The sequence below is a fragment of the Misgurnus anguillicaudatus genome, chromosome 5, assembly GCF_027580225.2.
Source record: "Misgurnus anguillicaudatus chromosome 5, ASM2758022v2, whole genome shotgun sequence".
In the NCBI taxonomy this organism is placed as follows: domain Eukaryota; kingdom Metazoa; phylum Chordata; class Actinopteri; order Cypriniformes; family Cobitidae; genus Misgurnus; species Misgurnus anguillicaudatus.
In genome coordinates this window covers 2,759,218-2,778,555 of record NC_073341.2, presented here as the reverse complement: position 1 = coordinate 2,778,555, position 19,338 = coordinate 2,759,218, and the positions used below count along the sequence as shown (strand labels likewise).

General features: G+C 36.8%; 2 protein-coding genes across 17 annotated transcripts in view; one reads left to right on the top strand and one right to left on the bottom strand.

Annotated features, from left to right (window-relative positions):
* The window catches only part of mmp23ba (matrix metallopeptidase 23ba), a 29,610-nt gene extending 13,044 nt beyond the window's left edge, over positions 1-16,566 (top strand). The window contains exons 2-8 of one of the 2 annotated variants that reach the window (XM_073867417.1): positions 6,347-6,486; positions 6,796-6,935; positions 8,999-9,173; positions 12,294-12,451; positions 13,481-13,591; positions 15,556-15,682; positions 15,911-16,566. In XM_073867417.1, coding sequence (XP_073723518.1) covers positions 6,347-6,486; positions 6,796-6,935; positions 8,999-9,173; positions 12,294-12,451; positions 13,481-13,591; positions 15,556-15,682; positions 15,911-16,085 — 1,026 coding nt within the window. In that variant the 3' untranslated portion in view covers positions 16,086-16,566. The remainder of the gene's footprint in view (positions 1-6,346; positions 6,487-6,795; positions 6,936-8,998; positions 9,174-12,293; positions 12,452-13,480; positions 13,592-15,555; positions 15,683-15,910) is intronic. The other variant, XM_073867418.1, reaches the window with a different exon arrangement.
* A 396-nt stretch (positions 16,567-16,962) lies between these two features.
* The window catches only part of cdk11b (cyclin dependent kinase 11B), a 90,435-nt gene continuing 88,059 nt past the window's right edge, over positions 16,963-19,338 (bottom strand). For all 15 annotated transcript variants that reach the window (XM_073867413.1, XM_073867410.1, XM_073867411.1 and 12 more), the window contains one exon: positions 16,963-19,226. In XM_073867413.1, the coding sequence (XP_073723514.1) occupies positions 19,134-19,226 (93 nt within the window). In that variant the 3' untranslated portion in view covers positions 16,963-19,133. The remainder of the gene's footprint in view (positions 19,227-19,338) is intronic.

Below are 19,338 nucleotides of genomic sequence, written 5' to 3'. Positions count from 1 at the left end.
TACATTTTGGATAGTCCCGTTTTGTTGGCTTTGGCTTACAGTTGCATTACATCAAGACATATGCAAATGGATCATACTCAAGTGTCAAACTATGTTGTATTCATGTCTTAAACAGTGTGGTAAGCGGATCCCCTTAAAACTCTGCAATTTAAGGGTTCCACTCCATTTGGATCTAAAATACAATTTTCCATTTTCAACTATTTTCCACAGGAGGAGAATGAAAGTTCTGAGTGCAGCTCAGAAAACGTGTCTGCTTGTAAATGCTTGTGATATAAAGTCAGAGTCCACAGTCTGTTTTGAGACTGATCTAGTGCAGGAATGTCCTCTCTGCCCTGTCAGACCAAAATAGTCTGCATTTATACCAGTACTACTAGCTATCATCACTTTAGTGCTCTTATCATTATTTATATGTCTTCCAGCTCAATAACTTTAAAACCTCTCAAACACTCTGGCACTACATCAATAGTTGACAGCTTTCCAGAAGATTTAGATGGAGTCTTTTGTCAAAGAATGTTACAGCCCATGTAGAAATCCATATGTGACCCTGGACCACAAAACCAGTCGAGATGAGACGAGGGCCGCAGAGAGTTCTTTTACACACTAAATGTGACACAATAAAGTGAAACAAAATGCTGAAACAAAAGGCCCTTTCACAATGGTTGTGACATACATGCTAATTTTTAGCTATTCCACATCTGCATGATAGATAGCGGTGATATAAAACGAATTTCAGAATTTCTAATGTACTTTTTCAGCTGATCTACCCTTAAATTTTCAACATCTTTGAATGTTAGCAAACCCCATAGAATCGCAGACAAAAACCAAAAAGATCAAAGATTTCTCTTCTAGTAGTAGTACTGTAGGAGCATGGTGATATTGGGTGCACTCATTCATTAAGGATTCATCCTGATATAAAATGTTGAATCTTCACTAAATAAATAGAAATGGATGTATTTTTGAGATGGCTCGGTCCAGGAGATTTCCATTTGGACGACACAAATATCTAAAGTACACTGTTCCTCAGACAATGTTGCTATATGCAGCTTAGTCTCAGCCTCAGAAGTCACGCCCACAAACTGTTGGCTGAACGTCTGATGTTTTTCGTACACTTTTCTGGAAACCCTGTGAGAATGTTAAAGTCGTCTTTGATTGGTTGAAAAAAAAAACGGATTTCCAGGAGACGCGAGTGTCACGATTAGTTTCGGTCCCTGGAAAACAAAGCTCTGACGTTCCATTGAGGAAGAGAATCAGTCGTGTTCAAGTGGATAATAATGCGCAGTTATCATGATCAGCTAAACATTGGATTCTCAAAAATATGCATAGTTCGCGGCATCGACTGTCTAAAAGACGTCCAAGAGTTTTGCTTAAAGCAGTTAGTGGAGTCAAAAAGTTTGGTTCTCCTGAATTGCTTGTATGTGTTAAAAAGTGGAGAGATATGCTTCAAACAGACGTTTAACGGTGTGGCTGTTGATGAAGTGCACAACGTTGTTCTATGGTGAGTAATGTTGTTTATTTAGATGCTATTCGGTTGCGGCTGGTTATTTTAATAACTGACTTGTTGCCAGCCGGCTCGTTATTGTGGGGAGTCCGAAACGTGACGCTAGATGAAACAAACTGTGATTGGTTGTTTGACATGTCGGTCAAACAGCTCGTGGGCGGGCTTTGTCCAGAAAAAGCAGCGAAAAACACCAGACCTTCAAGGTCTGGCTACGCAAGACTATATGCAGCTCTTCAGCAAAGTCAAGACTCTAGAACTTCCTCTTCCAGACCTCAAGACTGTGCTATGGATTTTCCTGGAGCAAATTCCCCAAACGGCTGTGTGTATCCTTTGTCTTTACCTGAGACAAAAGCTATAGAGGAGTACGTTGAGGAGGCACTGTGGCTGGGGTTTATTTGTCCATCCATCTCTCTGGCTGATGGAGGGTTCTTTGTAAAGAAAAACAATGGAAGACTTTGTCCCTGCTTTAATTACTGGGGCCTGAATGACATTGCTGTAAAGTTCATCTCTTCTCTACCTCTAAATCTTGGTGCCATAGAACAAAGCTTTTACAACCTGATCCCTACTAACTTGTGGCTCACCCCGTACCCCGTCACAGACTCTTGCAGAACTTGAGAACTTTAGAGCTCAAGGGTAAGATCAACAGCACCCCGTCCCCTGATTCTACACTGATGCCTTTGTTGTGGAGGTACTGTAGATACTTCTGACTTAGGGGTACAGTCATTCTCTCTCAATGTCAGGGTTCTTCAGCTACGTTTTTTTGGTGTGATTCTCTTTCTAGAAGAGTTGTCAAGGCACTGGCTAAAAGGAGCTCAACATCCATTTCTAGTTCTCAACAAAACTCTAAAAGACAGAATACAAAAAAGGGAAAAAGAAACTCAACTTACCTCAGATACAGTTGCTTCTGTTCTTCTCCTCACTTGTCACTTACCACCCCAGATTTAAGAATACCAAAACAGATTTTTTGTTTCATCTACACTGATGGTTTTGCATTAGAAGAACTACACATCATACTTGCACCCTCTGTTATGGTTGCACCAGTACATTGGGGCATCATAAAAGAGATTTTTCAGTACTTTTCTGCTAATCTCAAGTTTCCAAATTCAATGTTTGTTTCCCCATGATTATGTTCACACTTAATTTTGGAAATCCCAGTAAAATTACAATGGTATGTCTTGTTGCAAATATGTTTTGGCGAACTTCATTTACTACAGATGTGACTTAACACAAATGTCATCTTTCAAGCAGTTTCCATCTAGCCTCTTCCAAAATCTGTCTGTGGTGCATTGCACATAGTTTCAAATGTGTAACAGCCTTATGATCTGCCTCAGTCCCAAAGAAAACATCATGGTGCTGGTGGTCATCTGCTGGTTATTCAAAATATGTCATCTCATTCCACTACCCAAGTTACACTTACCCAAGTTTTACCTTAGGTTACCATTTGGAGAACAGTGGGGGCAGTAGAGTGGCTTTTTAACACATATTTCAACCAGAGGCAGACTGAAGCTGTTTCTTACCTTGTGTTGGGTGGAGTATGCTCAGACCTTGCTGAGGAGGCCACTGCTATGACCTTCTTCACGTGTGCCTTAGGATTCCAACCTCTCCTATGTTTGCACAGTTTAGGGAAATATCTCAATTTCCCATGGTCAGTGACTGATGCAGCATAACAATTAGGTCTTCTTTTATTGGAACCAAACTGTTTATATGTCAAATGTTGTTTCAGTATAATGTCATAGTGTGATGAAAGACCACCCTTGTATAAGATCAGAAGCCACTGTAGTAGGAGGTGAAAGAGATGGATTACTTGAGCAACAAAATAATAGGTGGGCAGTGTGAAAAAAGTCTTTTTATTTCCTTCCTTGTAAACCAAACATTAGGAAAGAGTAGACAAACTTCTTTTTACCAAGGTTTAAATTGCATCAGTAACTGTTTGCTTCATTTTACTATGGGTTCGTTGATAAATCACAAACAGTGACTTAAGTGTAAGTAACAATGTTTTTACCATGTGCCACTACTGCTTTGTCTGTTACTGATGAGCATTACATATGTCCAATATTGTTTCCTAAATGTTTCACAGTTGACCAAGGTTTCAGTTAAACTGTATGTAAAGAAGTAAACACCTTTATGAAGCATCTTTGGTCTGTAGGATCTCACCTTAGATTTAGTTGACCCTGTATACAAGAACCACTTGATCAGTCAAAAAGCTTTTAATAACTTTTTTAGTACTGTCTCCAGATGCTGCATACCAAAGTTGGAGGCAAATCTGACGAATTTTGTAGTAGGAGTCAGAAAAAGTATGTTTTACACATAATTCAATATGACGGAATATGTCAAGTTTGCTACCATAGTACTCAGCTTAATCCAATATATAGGTTAATTTAAATCAAATGATATAATGATTTTTTTATGTTATAAGCATTTAAATAAATTTTGTTTTATCTCTGTGGAGTGCTGGCCTATACCTTGATACTGTCAGGGTTTTGAGACACAAGACACGAACCCAAATGCAGACGTTGACAATGATAGGAATTTATTAACACAACAGGGAAAAACAGGAAAACAAAAACCCACGAGGGGGTAAAACAAGACAAGGGAAACACGACACTAAACTTAACAAAACTAACAATAAACTCTTCAAAACATTAAACAGACTACGACTAAGATATCACAAACTACTCACAGGCAGAACAACGGAATATGCGACAAGACGAACGTGCACAGAACAGCAAACAAAAGGACAATAAATAGGGACAAAAGAAATGACATACACCTGGAAATCATTACAAGTAAGGGATCGGGGAAAAAGTGACGAGACCCTGGAAATGCGTGCTCAGAATAAACCAATACTAAAACCACGCATCTCCCACATCAGGGGTGGGCATCGAGGGCCGCAGTCCTGCAGAGTTTGGCCTCAACCTTAATCGAACACACCTGAATGTCATTTCCAAACAGTCCTGAAGACTTCAATTAGATTTTTCGGCTGTGTTTGATTAAGGTTGGAGCTAAACTCTGCAGGGCTGTGGCCCTCAGGACCAGGAGTTGCCCACATAGAACATTTGTACTGTCAGAACCCTGCCATGCTAAACTAGATCTAAATACAAACAAGGAACTGGCAGGATTCTGACAGATACGTCCTTTCAGAACTTGACCTTGAACCATACCAAGTTTCGTAGTGATTCGTCATTGTGTTTGTAAAATACTGCATTTTATGTCAAAATTCCAAATGTGTGACGCGCACAATGGCAGAGCTTGGCATGACTCAAGGAATTAAATGAGACCACTCTCATGTTTTAGACCAAAGTTTTCAAAAGTTCTAAGCGAAAATAGCTGTTTTTTTATTTCTAGACCACTAGGTGGCGCTATGCCAAAACTGTGTATATTACCTCAGGTCATGACTGTGATGATATGTACCAAGTTTTGTTTTGTCAATAATACACAAAAGTTTGGGTAAGATACAGCCTCAAATAAATTTTGGTGTGTTCGTCGCGGAAGTTGTTGACGCACTGTAGGAGAGCTAATTGGACTGGTGGGGGTGCTATAGAGTTAGATTTAGAGACTCCATATGAAGAGTTTCGTTGCAAAACGAGATAAATCCATTTTTTGTCCAAACATGTTTATTATTATGTTATCATGTTATTATTTTGTTTTATGGTGCTACTTAGCTGTATTTTTTTAAGTTATGAAGGTTTAAATCAAAACAAACCAACTGCAGTTGCATTGAAATTAATTGGAATGCACAACCAAAAAACGAGATTTCTGAACAATTAAAAAAATGGTGGTTATCTCGTTTTGCAACGAAACTCTTCATATTTGTCATGGTAACAGACTGTACTATATTCCATAATTTCCCATGTACGGTTTTATGGGATGCCATAGACTTCAATGGCAGAAGAAGTAGTAGAAATGGGAGAATAATAAGAAACCTAATGATAGTTTTCTTGACCCCTAAAAATGCTGACACCTTAAAATCTCAAGCCAGGTGTTGGCTGCAAAACTGTTTGGTATTTATAAGCTGGCAACAAGTCTGCGAGTAGAAGTCCCAGATCACAGCGTCTACCAGTCGCTGACATTCTTCTACAGCAGTACAGCAGCAATGAAAAACAGTCAGTGAAATGGTGAAAGACTGCACAAGGAGAGTAATGTGAAAAAGGGGACAAAAAACTACAAAGACTGTGAGCTTTTTATTGTATGTGGCACAATTAAATGAACAGTGCCAACAGAGAACAGGAAATCATGCTAACTAAACTTGATGGGCATCATTTCCACCTTGATTTGGCCATTGCTAGAGAATCTAATTTCTGACCTAACATCTTGATTCACACGGAGGCCAACAAAACTTGCTTACTGTGGGGTTAGATTTTTTTGAGGGCTCAAATGCAAAACTCATGAAACCAATGAAAGATTGATAGGTTGGTTTTTACTTTTAAAGATGCCTTAAAATTTTTTGTGCAAAATATGCGTCTGAAAATATGTGCCAAAATATGTGTCTAGAACTTCACATTAGTACAGAACTTCATTGACCGATCACATTGCAGAGTCTGGGTAAAATATTAAAAGAAACTGGCTTCTTACCAACTTTGAATCAACTTTCCTCTGAGATTGTTCGAAAGTCATTTGAAAGACATTTAAAGGCTTTCTTAAATTGTGACTGTGCTTACTTCACCGAGCTATCTAATCAATGCAAGATGTGTTCCTGGCTTAACAAGACATATTTTTAGAGCAAATAAGGCTTTCGAGCACCTCACAAGCCGAGTTATTATGCTATCAGGAGCAAACGTGGCACCATCCTTATGGAAAATCCTCATCACTAATTAATCATTTAACTAAAATGAGATTTTTTTGTCCAAGGAAGAAGCTCTCATGTCTGGTGTTTTAATCATTGGTATCCGTAAAGACGCCCGCTCCCACGTGCTTCACCTTTCCAGAAACAAACGCTACACGCTTACTCCAGAGAACCTTAAGTGGGACAAATTCAAGCTGACCTACAAGTAAGAGTCTTGTTTATTTCGTGTGCAGTTTATTTATACAGTGACACAGCTCCTCCGCTTTGTTTATTTCTCATAAAATATGAAACATTTGACCAAGGTTGCCCTTTCCAGGGAATTCTGGAAAACAATTACATAACTGACTTTGTGTTCATCAAAAGACAAAAATAGTTCAGAATTTGGTTCTCAAGACGTTTGTAATTTGGCCATTATTTACATGCAAGTGCATAGAAAATACATGTATCTCATTTAATGTACTCTTTATATAAGCAACTGGTCTTTAATCGTGTTTTTACTGTTGTGTTTGTACAGACTCTTGTCATTTCCAAGGAATGTTTTGAATGCCACTGACACTAGAAGAGGCATAGCCAAAGCTTTCTCCATGTGGAGTGATGTTTCACCCTTTAGTTTTCGTGAAGTCCCTTCTGATCAAGAGGCAGACATCAAAATTGGTAAATTACATCCCACTGCATTTTAACGTTTTATTTGGGGTGACATTCTTGCCGCTAGATGCTGTGCTGAAACCCTGATCATAAAAGAGAATGTTGGAGGTACATAATCACTTAACAATTACACTGTTATAGTTTTTTGTTGTCTCAGACAGACCATTAATCATCAATTTAAGAAAATTAGATCCAAATCTCTGCTCAAAAACCATGTATTGTTGGTTTGGGAGGAATGTAAGTTAGTTGCTGTTTGCCTTCCATTCTCACTTGGTCAGCATGGCGTATTGGAAGGTTGCCAGATTTTGCCAGCCCAGTGGCCAATCAAAACTAGCTCAATGATCCCGGCCCAAAACGTTGCTTTCATAAAATCATCTTACCTGAAATATTGACAACTGACTGATTTAACCCATATAAAAAACAACCAGCGGCAACAGTAAAATAATTGAGACTGGTGATGATGGAAGATTGTCTGTGCGAGCAGTGTGAGCTGAGGTGTGCAAATACAGAGTTTGAAAAGCAGCGATACATTTTATTATTACATTTTGACTAAATGCAATGATTAGGCGAACATTTTATGGTCCACAAAAATGTGTTGTTTTGGGTGTGTCCTTTAACATGCAAATGAGCTGATCTCTGCACTAAATGGCAGTGCTGTGGTTGGTTAGTGCAGATTAAGGGGCGGTATTATCCCCTTCTGACATCACAAGGGGAGCCGAATTTCATTGACCTATTTTCACATGATTGCAGAGAATGGTTTACCAAAACTAAGTTAGTGGGTTGATCTTTTTCCCATTTTCTAGGTTGATCGAAGCACTGGGGACCCAATTATAGCACTTAAACATAGAAAAAGTCAGATTTTCATGATAAGTCTCCTTTAAAATATTTAGACCAATCTACTTAATGGTTGTTATCAGCATGAGAAGAGATTTTCAACCAGCATAACAAACATTGTTTTCGGAATGAAAGGCTGACCTTGCTTTAAAGTGCAATACTTTTCCTTTCTTGAATTTGCAGATATTTCTGTAATGTTCGTCTTTAAGTTGCATTGGTTTGTCACTTCAGATTATAAAGAACAGAAAAATCATATCAGTACCAGAGCTGCTGAAAAGTTTATGTTATGTTAGTCAAACGATCTGTTACAAATTGAAACTGAATGGGGGGCCTGTGCCCCAGTAGAGCTTTATGTCTAGCAACGCCCTTGTGGAAAAGCACCACTTATAGTTTTACATAGATGCTATATGTTTCCCCTATGATTGGCTGAGCTCTCAGTGAGGATGTGAAGACAGCATTGTGATTCTTTTTGTAAATCAGGAACATTAGTAGTATTGTATATAGTTGTATAGAATAGTATTATTTTATTCTCCCATACAGTTACAGTATCACTTTTGATTTATCTTCCAGTAAAAAAACAAAACTCCAAAATAGCTATAAATGTAAGAAAGTTATTCATGTGACAAAGTGAACTGTAGGAATACTAACAATTTGTATGAAAACACTTTCCAATGAGTCATAACATAGCATGCATAGCCCATTTTATAAACGAACACCAACCTGAACTGATTCTAAACATGACTGACATGAATCATACATGACCCCTTTAGTTTCTGATCTGAAAATAACAAAATATTGTTATGTTTTGGAACAACATAAGGGTGAGTAAATAATGGCATTGTTTATTTGGGGGTTATTTACCTGTATCATGTCTATTATATTCACTTTCTTTTTCATCATCTCTTACCCATTACCGGTAAAGAAAGTTTTCTGTGATGGTTTGGGGAAAGTTAGAATATAAAGTTTGTACAGTATAAAAACCATTACACCTATGGAATGTCCCAACAAAACATAGAAACCTGAATGAATGTGTGTGTGTGTGTTAAAGTCAGGTATTATAAACGACACAGCCAAATTTCACAATGGCTCAATTGAAAACATTATATTGTATTTTAAAATGTGTCATTTATGGTAGTTTTCGCAGAACATGAGCAAGCAATCTTGAATAATAAACTGGATAACTAGACATGCCTTGTACCAGTATATATTTTAACAAAGTGTGCATTTTGTTTCAACAGGTTTTTACTCTGTAAACCACACTGATTGTCTTCAGTCGTATCTGCATCACTGTTTTGACGGCATCACGGGTGAACTGGCTCACGCCTTCTTTCCCCCGACTGGAGAGATCCACTTTGATGATGATGAGTACTGGATTCTGGGAAATATGCGCTTTAGCTGGAATAAAGGAGTGTGTTGTTGTCCTTTCTCATTAAGTACATTTCTGAACAAAAATCTAGCACTGTCACCTGTCATTAATGTTTGTGTCCTTTATTAAAGGGATAGTTCACCCAAAAATTTAAATCTTAAAAATATCTTACTTTTTCCTCAGAACCAGGGCGTCATGCCCATTCAAACTGAGGGGGCACGTGCCCCCTTGGTTTTTTTGAGCCAAATGGATTTTGCATGCAACTTCAAAACCAAAGAAGGGTCCATTAATCTGTTATTTGACTTTTAATCTGTTTAATATTATCAATTCTGTGCTGCATCCTTGTCACTTTTCACCGTTTTGATCATGTTCCATTACTTTATTCTGGCGGCAGGCGTGCCCATGAGCTCTTTGCTGTTGCTGCTGCATTTTGCTATCTGAGGAATTAAAACATGTAAGGAACGCTCACAACATTTCCAAACCCCAGTACGGTAATGTGCAGTAAATGTACGGTTTAAAATGTGACCTTATATTAGTAGAGATTTCTAGATTCATCTTCTTGGTACAATGCCAAAGTTCGCTAGAGTTCACGGGGGTGCGGAATCACACATGCTCACATATGAGGTCAAATTTAATGCAATTATGCGTTCCTCTAATAATTTTATCTAAACATTTTTTTATCATTATTGAACATTAAAATCAATCACGTGGCTATAGCTTATGTCATTTTCGTTGTTTATATACTTAAAGGGGCAAAAAGTAGGATTTTAAGCAGAATAGGGGTGAAATAGGGTGGACCTCAATGCCTACTCTCAAATTACATAATTGTACTATATTGTATTGATTAAATGGATTACATTGCGTTTTAAAATCATAGATCGAAAAATTTTCGTATCAGCAAAACTTGGGCTAGGAAATAAAATAAAATAAAATAAGAACAAATTAAAAAAAGATGAGCATATAAGAAAGAACAAAGTTATAGAAATAAAGTAAGATCTAACAGTAGTATTTAGGTACATAAATAGAATCAAATGAATAATAACACTGTCTTCTTTATTATATAAATTAAATATAATTAATCTTTTTAAAGATATACAGAAGTGATTTTCCTTTGTTTTCTGTTGTTTAATTAATATAAATGGCAGAAACACAAGCAGATAAGAACTGCTACTTTCAGACCAACACAAAGATTTGACTTCTTTCTGAACTATTTGCACTCACTTTAAGACATAACTGAATGTTTTTATGAGAATAGGTGCCAAGACTGTGATATTTCGAGATAATTTTGTGCTTGCATGCTTTAGAATCGCGCGTCTCCGTGCGTCCGCTTATGAATGTGCGTCCATTTGAGTATGTGTGCACGCCATTGTCTGTGCGCACACACAACAGTTCAATTTAACGTCTTGCGCTCAAATTGTTTAAATTGGCTTGCATGTTAACATTTGCAAGGTTTAAAAAACACATGCAAAAGTTCACTTTCTATAAATAGTTATTTCTGAATGATGCATATTTAAGCGATTAAAGAGACTATCATTTATTATAATTTACTAAACATTAGACATTAACTAAAGAAAACAGCATGAGGCGCACTTGCGAGTTTATATTTATTTCAGACAGAAATCTTTTGGATTAGTTTATTGCGAAATTGGGACAAATAACGGACAGCAGCCTATCGCTTTGTGACAGTGCAACATGAGAATTTTAATTTCATGCAGTATTTTAATTTCTAATAAAAACCAGGGGACCCCCCTAATTTATATTTTTGTGCTTTATGGGGGGTCCCACAGGGCTTATAGCAGGTCCGGGACCCCCCCAGACCCCCTTCAATTCGAACACTGTAAATATCCTCTGCCAATGATCTGACTTTTCTATGTAAGCTTAGAATTTCTCCTCTTTATTTACATTGAACTGGTAAGTCCAATGAGGCTTCCATATCGTTCCGCCGTGTTGATAAACTATAATAGCAGAGAGGGACAAAAAGCACTTGCCTACCAACGCGTTTCCACAACGCATTTACATTCAGAACACGTGAACCAGCTGCAATGGACAAGGAGATCAGCGATTACATAACGGCTACCGTGGTTGCAACACGCATTTGGAAAGGGGAGGCGCTAGAAAGCACTATTCGTTTGATTGCAAAATACAATTTCACCACTAGATGGGGGTAAATCCTACTTATTGCCCCTTTAATGGATTTAAAATTACATTCATTTTATAGGATAATGCAGTTGTTGTGCAAAATGCATTAATGACACAATTAAACAAGTTTATTCTATTTATTAAAACATAAATAAATACAATATGCTGTTTAAGATGTAAATATGATACCAATGTGTCATTATTCCGATTGAATAGTGTTTGATATGAAAGTTAGTCAACACTTTTATTTTGGAGGTTTTTGCATGAAAGCAGGAGTGTACAGATTGTTAGAAATGTAAGTGCCGTGGAAAAGACTGAAAGCTCTGTAATATATTTCATTTGATGTCTGTGTATGCACAAATTTCTGTGAGCTGTGCACACTGTGCCCCCTTAAAAAAAATTGGACGCCCCTGCTCAGAACCCCAACGCAGATCTTTTATGAAGTGTTGTTTGTGATTCTCTGGTTACTATAAGATTGGATGGTGACCGAGGTGCTCCTTACTAACCAGAAACCCATTCAAGGTTCAAAATGACACAAGAGATCAAAACCACTCCACTTGATTCTGTCATATATTTTGCTCCACTTTCTTTATAGCGTTGTTGTTCCAGTTGTTACACATTATTTTAAAGTAAACATCCTAAAACCACCTAAACAACAGAGAATGAACACTTTTTAAAAAATCTGCATTTGGGTTCTGAAGAATAAAGAAAGACAATATGGGTTCAAACGGTATGAGGGTGAGTAATCAATGACATCATTTTCATTTTTGGCTGAACTAACCCTTAAACAAATGTTTAGTGAAAGGAGGTGTTTTAACTTCACAGCATTTGAAGACTTTAAATCCTCTTATTGAACCTGCAAACATTGTTTGCATTGCCTCTAAAGCATGTGTACCATCTTTGTCCCATCAAGTTTTCAAGATTATAGTCTCACATTTCTGCTGGCAATGTTAGATTTAATGTGAAATGTGTTAACTTGAGTATGTTAGTGTATGTTAGTGTATGTGTTTGTTTCATTCAGGAGTGTGGCTAACAGATCTAGTGCATGTGGCGGCTCATGAGATCGGTCATGTGCTGGGTTTAATGCATTCCCAGAATCCCAAAGCTTTGATGCACCTCAATGCCACATTGACGGGTCGCAAGCTCATCACTCAAGATGAAGTCTGGGGCTTACACAGACTCTACGGTAAATAAACTCATCATTAAACCTTTAATGTAACACTGGCAAAAAACCCAGACAAGCTTCTGAGCTGTTTTTGCTGTGGAGCACAAAAAGAGAAGTTTTTCCGTGCAATTACATCAAACAGTGACTGAAACATTTAAAGGCTAAAACTATCATCAAAATATGTCATCTGTATGATCAGTATAATGTTTTATTTAAAGCCTTAATAGATTTAAACTGATTCATAGATAGATTCATAGATTCAATCTTCACTTCCAGTGAGCTGCTATCCATTATGATTGGAGGGTGAAGTCAATAAGTCACTAGGTACGTTTACATGAAACCAAATCATCTGTTTGTATGGCTCAATCGCATTGAAAAACCTTAATGTATACACCTTTATCAATATGATTGAGGTGGATCGGATGCTAATTTTAAGCGTATTGAAAGGGACGGTGTTGTCCAATCTGTGATTCGATCATCAGGAGAAAAGTATGCATGTAAACGCGTGAATCTCAATCGAATACAAAAATATCTTGTGCACATGCGCAGAAGAATTGTGCTTTAAGTTTACGTCTTATATTTAGCTCACGCGGTGTATATACTGCAGCATTTATGTCTTTCATAACATTACATAAAGCAATAAAATAGTGTCATGCCTTTTGAAAAGTGTGTTTTTGAGCTAGTTTTAATTGTCCATTGGGCTGGTTTTGAATCTGGCAACCCTGTCTGTGCGCTTGCGCAGACGTTTGGTTTGGATTATTAGAAATGTACATGTTAACGAACATTTTAATCAGATTGCCATGTTTAGGGTGCATGTAAACTGCATTGTTGCTATTATTACCTGCAATAATATTAAATTCAGTTGGATTGACAAGATTTTGTGCATGTAAACATAGCCAGTGACTCAGAAATCAGATCAGTTGTGAATGAATCATTCAGTTCTGTGAACTGAACCCTTTAACAATATTTGCAATATGCACACTTCATGGTTTACATCACCTCTTTCTTTTTTACATTTCCCTTCTCCTTTTTTTGTTTATACCAATTTAGGATGTTTGGATCGATTATTTATCTGTCCTGCCTGGGCAAGAAAGGGTTATTGTGACAGTAAGAAGAGGTTAATGCAGAAACATTGCCCTTTCAGCTGTGACTTCTGTTACGGTAAGAGCAGTCTGGTTTTCAATGTTAGTTGTTTTACTCAAAATTTCAAAAAGTAACTGTTTAAATGGGACATGTCATAAAAATCAGACATTTTCCATGTATAATTGCTGTAATTGGGTCTCCAGTGCTTCTATCAACTTAGTTCTGGTAAACCATTCTCTGCAAACATGTGAAAAAATAGATTATTGAAATGTGTCTCCCCTTGTGATGTCAGAAGGGGGTCTTATTATAATTAAATTGTAAGAAAATACTTGACAGCACAATTGAGCTTCAATTTCACAAACCACTATTATGGTGATCAGTGCTTGTGTTTCATTACTTCATTTGCATAAAAGGACACACCCAAAACGGCACATTTCTGCTCACACCTACAAAGAGGCAATTTTAACATGCTAGAAAAAAAAATCTATATGGTATTTTGAGCTAAAACTTTACATACACAGTCTGGGGTCACGAAAGACTTATTTTACATCTTAAAAACTTTTGTAAAATGTCTCCTTTAAGAAATCTCTGGGTGTCAGGATATGCCAGAGGAACATTCACAGTTTCAGTGTCATCATAACACACGACTGCTTTTGAATGATCGTCAATTGAGTTAATTCACTTAAATATAGTTTCAATACACAATAATGTTTGTATAATAAAAATAAAAAGCAGATCAGAGCTTAGATATGAAAAAGCAGAGATGGGACCAAGTCACACATGTGCAAGTCTCAAGTAAGTCTAAACCTTCAAGTCTCAAGTTCCAAGTATTTTTTTTCTTGGGCAAGTCAAGTCGAGTCACAGGCTATGTCAAGTCAAGTCCTGTAGTAGGTCAAGTCAAGTCACTTTATTATTGTAATTTTACCTGCAGAATCTGATCTTAATAAAGTGAAAAGACAAGATATACAGTCAGTAACTATCAGTAAATTACAATAATTTGGATTTACATTGTAAATACTCATGTTCAGTTAAATACATCATGGAATCAAACAAAATTGTAATTTCTTCCGTTCACGCGCGTACATTTGAAATAACCAACTTGAGCGCGCATAAAAAACCCACGCAATATGTGAACCGCCCCTAACATTGTAGAATCCAGTCATTTTTCTGTGTGTGTGTTCAGGTGGCAAACTTAGAAAAAGTAGCCAAGTCTCGTACAAGGGAAGTATTTAAAAAAAATAAATTAAAATTATGTATATGCACATTTGTCCACAACACGGTATGATGAGGGTTAATGGCTACTTTAGCTATTATTACATTAGCTCACTACCAACTAACCAGATATTAACAAATTGACAAGCACTTACTGGGCAAAATAGCTCTTCAAATGACGGACGAAATTGGAGGTTTGGCTGCCTGTGATTTTAATGTTGCATGTCTTGCAACGCACTGTTCGTCTTTTGCCATCTTGTTGAAGCCGAAAGTGATGACCCTCAGAGCCCCTCCGGCTGACATGTTGATATTTGATCCGTCTGGGTCAACTTTATTTTTTTAAATAGTTTATATATTTTATATTCAAACTGAAAACATGATGTGATTAACACTCAAGTCATTGTGTAACAAGTCAAGTCCCGAGTCTTTAACTTCCAAGTCCGAGTCAAGTCTCAATTATTTTATTTTTTGTCAAGTCAAGTCACAAGTAACAAAAATAGCGACTCGAGTCGACTCGGGTACAAGTCACCAAGTCACCATGTCTGTGAAAAAGTCATCAGACGGACGGTAATTTAATTACCATGCAGAGATGACTACTGTCTTTTTCTATAATTTTAACATCACATCAGGGCTGCTATTATATTTTACTTTAATCCAAAGTGTCTGCTAAATGAATAAATGTACATTTAAATGCTTCATGGTGCCCAAAGAAAGATAATTATGGCCCCTCTCATCAGCCTGAGACAATGTTTCACATGGTTTGCAGTAGGACAAAAACTAGCTTAAAGTTACAGTATATTATCCTGATGTTCACTGAATCTTTTAAACAGAATTCCCATTTCCCACCATCCCGCCGACTCAAGCCCCTCCCCGGACAAAACACAAGTTTGTTATCGAAGGAAAGAACCTCACCTTTCGCTGTGGCAAAAAGATAGCAGCCAAGAAAGGCAAAATCTAGTAAGTTCCCGTTTTTTCTACACCGGTTGCTGTAGTTATCTCTATATGCTGATTCTGATTTTGTGATGCATATTCTTTTTAAAGATAACCAAAATAATACAGATACACAACTGTATTGTCTCAAATCTATGTCTATGGATGCATGCATCACATTTCACTTGAGAATTGAATGTGAGTTTTGTGTTTGTTACAAATATCCTAACATGAAACATTGTCTTACATGTACAGTTGGTATAAAGATGGTGAGCTCCTGAAATTCTCTCACCCGGGCTACATTTCCCTGAAGGACGACCACATCACCATTGTTGCAAACGCTATCAATGAGGGCACATACACCTGCATTGTGAGGAAGAAGAGCAAGGTGCTGACCACGTACTCTTGGAGAGTACGAGTGCGTTTTTAAGAGCTTATTATCAAAGCATTAGCACAAAGACAGATCCAGACCGGCCGCCTCTCATCCATGATAAAGAACGTCACTCATCTCAGGATCGGCATGTCGTTGAAGAAACAGACAAGTTTTGGAGATCATGGTTAAAGAAGCGGCTCACACAGAAATTACTCACCCTCGTGCTATGATTTAGCAGTTTAGAGTTGTTATGCACTGTGAAAATAAAAAATTATAAACAAGTGTATACAAATCCTTCATTGTTTTTGATCAAACCATTATGGTTTTTGTGTTCTGTAGATTAAAGAAAGAAATATACGTTTTAAAGGGCATGACTGTGAAATAATGACGACAAAATATTCATTTTTGAGTAAAGTATCACTTAAAAGTTCACCACAGAACAGTGAAACATCCCTCACTTGAACACATAAGATTACCCTTGTAATAAAAGTGTTTTGTTTTTGGTGCTGTAAATACATTTGCTAATAAAATAACTGATTCTGTGATCTGTTGTGAATTGAAGAATTTAAAAGACTCAAATAACTTTAGTGAATGTGATGAAACAAGTTTCTATACATTTTTAATGTTAAAAGTTGAACCAAAATGCCTTTATTTAGAACTTTCTTCCGTATCCTCTCAAGAGCTAAAAGATGGAGTTAATTATTAATGTTATTAAGGTTCAGAATAACCTAAACAGTACTATGCAAAAGTTCTCATTTATTATTCATTTTACTAATTTCATTTACTATAAGTAAAGATTAAATGCTCACTCCAAAAGGCAAATATGTATTAACTTTAAACTTCTACAACAAACTAATATTTCTTAAAACTTTGAGTGAATAAAATAAAAGGAGCACCTTGCAAAGGTTTGTGCACACTGAGAGATTTGAGATGCTTTTAGCATGGTCTCAGACATTTATTGAAGTGTTATTGCTATGGCTTCGTCACAGTCAATGGAAAGGCAAAGTGATGCAAATCTCAAAGCTTAAAGGTGCCAAAGAATGCATTGTAGGTATCAGAGAACAATTTAACATTTCACAGAAGATTTATGACTTCATTAAGTGCAAAAATTATCCAGAGATGGTTTTTCATGTCCATTTACAACCCTAGGATTTGCCTTTAGAATAAAAGCTTTGATTGTGTACTGAAAATAAAGATTCATTCAATTTACTCTTTTTTTTAAGGTAAGTGGTTGCAATCAATTTATTTAAGCTACATTTAAACAAAAAAGATTAGTAAAGTAAAATAAAATATAAAACTTTTGTTTAAATGTAGCTTAAATAAATTAACTGCAACCACTTACCTTAAAAAAAAGTAAATTGAATCAATCTCCTTTTCCCAATGTGTTTACGGTTGGCAGTTCAAAATGTGTTCATGTTTCCTATAAAACTATAAAACAAAGTAGGCTACTGCAGTAGAAATACATAATGAGTTGTGATTGTGTAGCTGGTCCAGTGTGTTGTGATTAGACAGCAGCCTAGCGCACATTGTCTGGATAGGTCATGCCAGATTAAGTTCTCCGCAAAGGTCAAACAAAGGAGATTTGACTCCGGGATGAAAATAACAGCGTTTCACTGGCATGGGGACAAACACACTCTACTAATGCAACTCTTCTCTGTGGAAGCGTAACAAGGTAACACGTTTTTGTCATCTAACTGGGAAGTAAAGGGGCTGTGGTCCAAACCAGCCGTTTCATTCATTCGGTTAATGAAAATAAATTGCCTGGCATTAAACTTTGAGCTTTATAATTATGCAGGTACTATTTATGCTCCAACAGCAACCCTACACACCAACTGAAGTTTGAAAAATGCGATCATGAAAAATGGGAGCTTTAAAGCTAATACAATTGTGCATGTTAGTCCATTGTGCATAAATTAATGTTATTTTTAAAGGTCACGTTCTTTCTGATCCCATTTTTTAACCCCAGTTAGTGCGTAATGTTGCTGCTAGTGCACAAATAATACCTGTACAATAACAAAGCTCTTATTTTTTTACTGCCATGCGATATATTTTCTTTAACAGAATTCGTCTTTCAAAGCCTACAGCGAACGGCCGGTTTGGACTGCAGCCCTCTACTTCCTGTTTTAATGACATCAGAAAAACAGTTTTTTGACTAAACTCCGCCCACAGGAATACACCAGTCGCCAGCTAAGCTAACGGCAAGCTAAGCTGCTATCAAATCACAACACAAATGCTGAAATTTACATCTATAAACATTTTTAGTTGATGTTTTGTACATTTGTTAGTTCCTCTGAGCCAATCCATTAACTCATGTAATATTAACAAATACAGCCATAATGTCAAGTGTTGGTTCTGCATTGAATTATGGTGGTGATAAAGTTTTGTGTGCTGTGTATATTATACTGGCGATTTTGGCAAATTCAGTATTTTTCCACCAAGAATATCTGTCAGATTCTGGTTTTGATGTATTCTGATATAAATGGACACAGGATCAAGATGCATCAGCAGACAGTTTAGCTAACCATTTCATTGGAATCTGTGATGATTGTAGACATGGTAACAATTTAGAGGGTGGAAACAAATGATCATGTGGTTTTTGCATTCTTCTAAAATCCCTCATTACAGCTGGAAACAAGTGATTAAAGATCTTAAAGGAGAACGAGAAGAGTACTGCAATAGATGAGAACAGAATTAAAATCTTTTACTTCTAGAGAAACATTTCTAGTGTGAAAATCAACCTGAACTTTTTTTAATCAGTTTTATTTCATTTTCATGTGTCAAAGCGTAAATGGGTTTCGACCTTATTACACAACTACAATTTTCGACAGCACAGTTTAGAATAAAACAAGGTCTCTGCTTTGCTGCTTATTAAAAACATAAGAGAGAAAAAACCCAAATCAAAACAGAGCACTGTTATAATTCAGATGAGCATCAGGAATGTGAAGGTCTTAACCTCCATGTAGGTCCTCAGTGCCAGTAAAAATGAGTCTGTCTGGATGAAGCTCTGTGTGCTGTTCTCTTTCAATCATTCTCAAATGAGTCTCAGCATCACGTCATTCATTCAAATAACGCTCATGGCTCTGAATCAAAGTGCCTGATGGCCAATCAAAACTTTAAGCTGAATCCTGGACCAGCTTTAGAGGCGCCCTGGTTAGCTGTGGTCAGATGGAAACCAGTATCCTTAAGATCATCGTCACCCTAAGGAAAACAACAAAAAAGACGTGTAAAATGTAATGTTTGTGCATTTGGGATTTTTTGGATGACTAAACTAAAATAACAAGCCATTTAGAATGAGTGGAACTTAAATGTT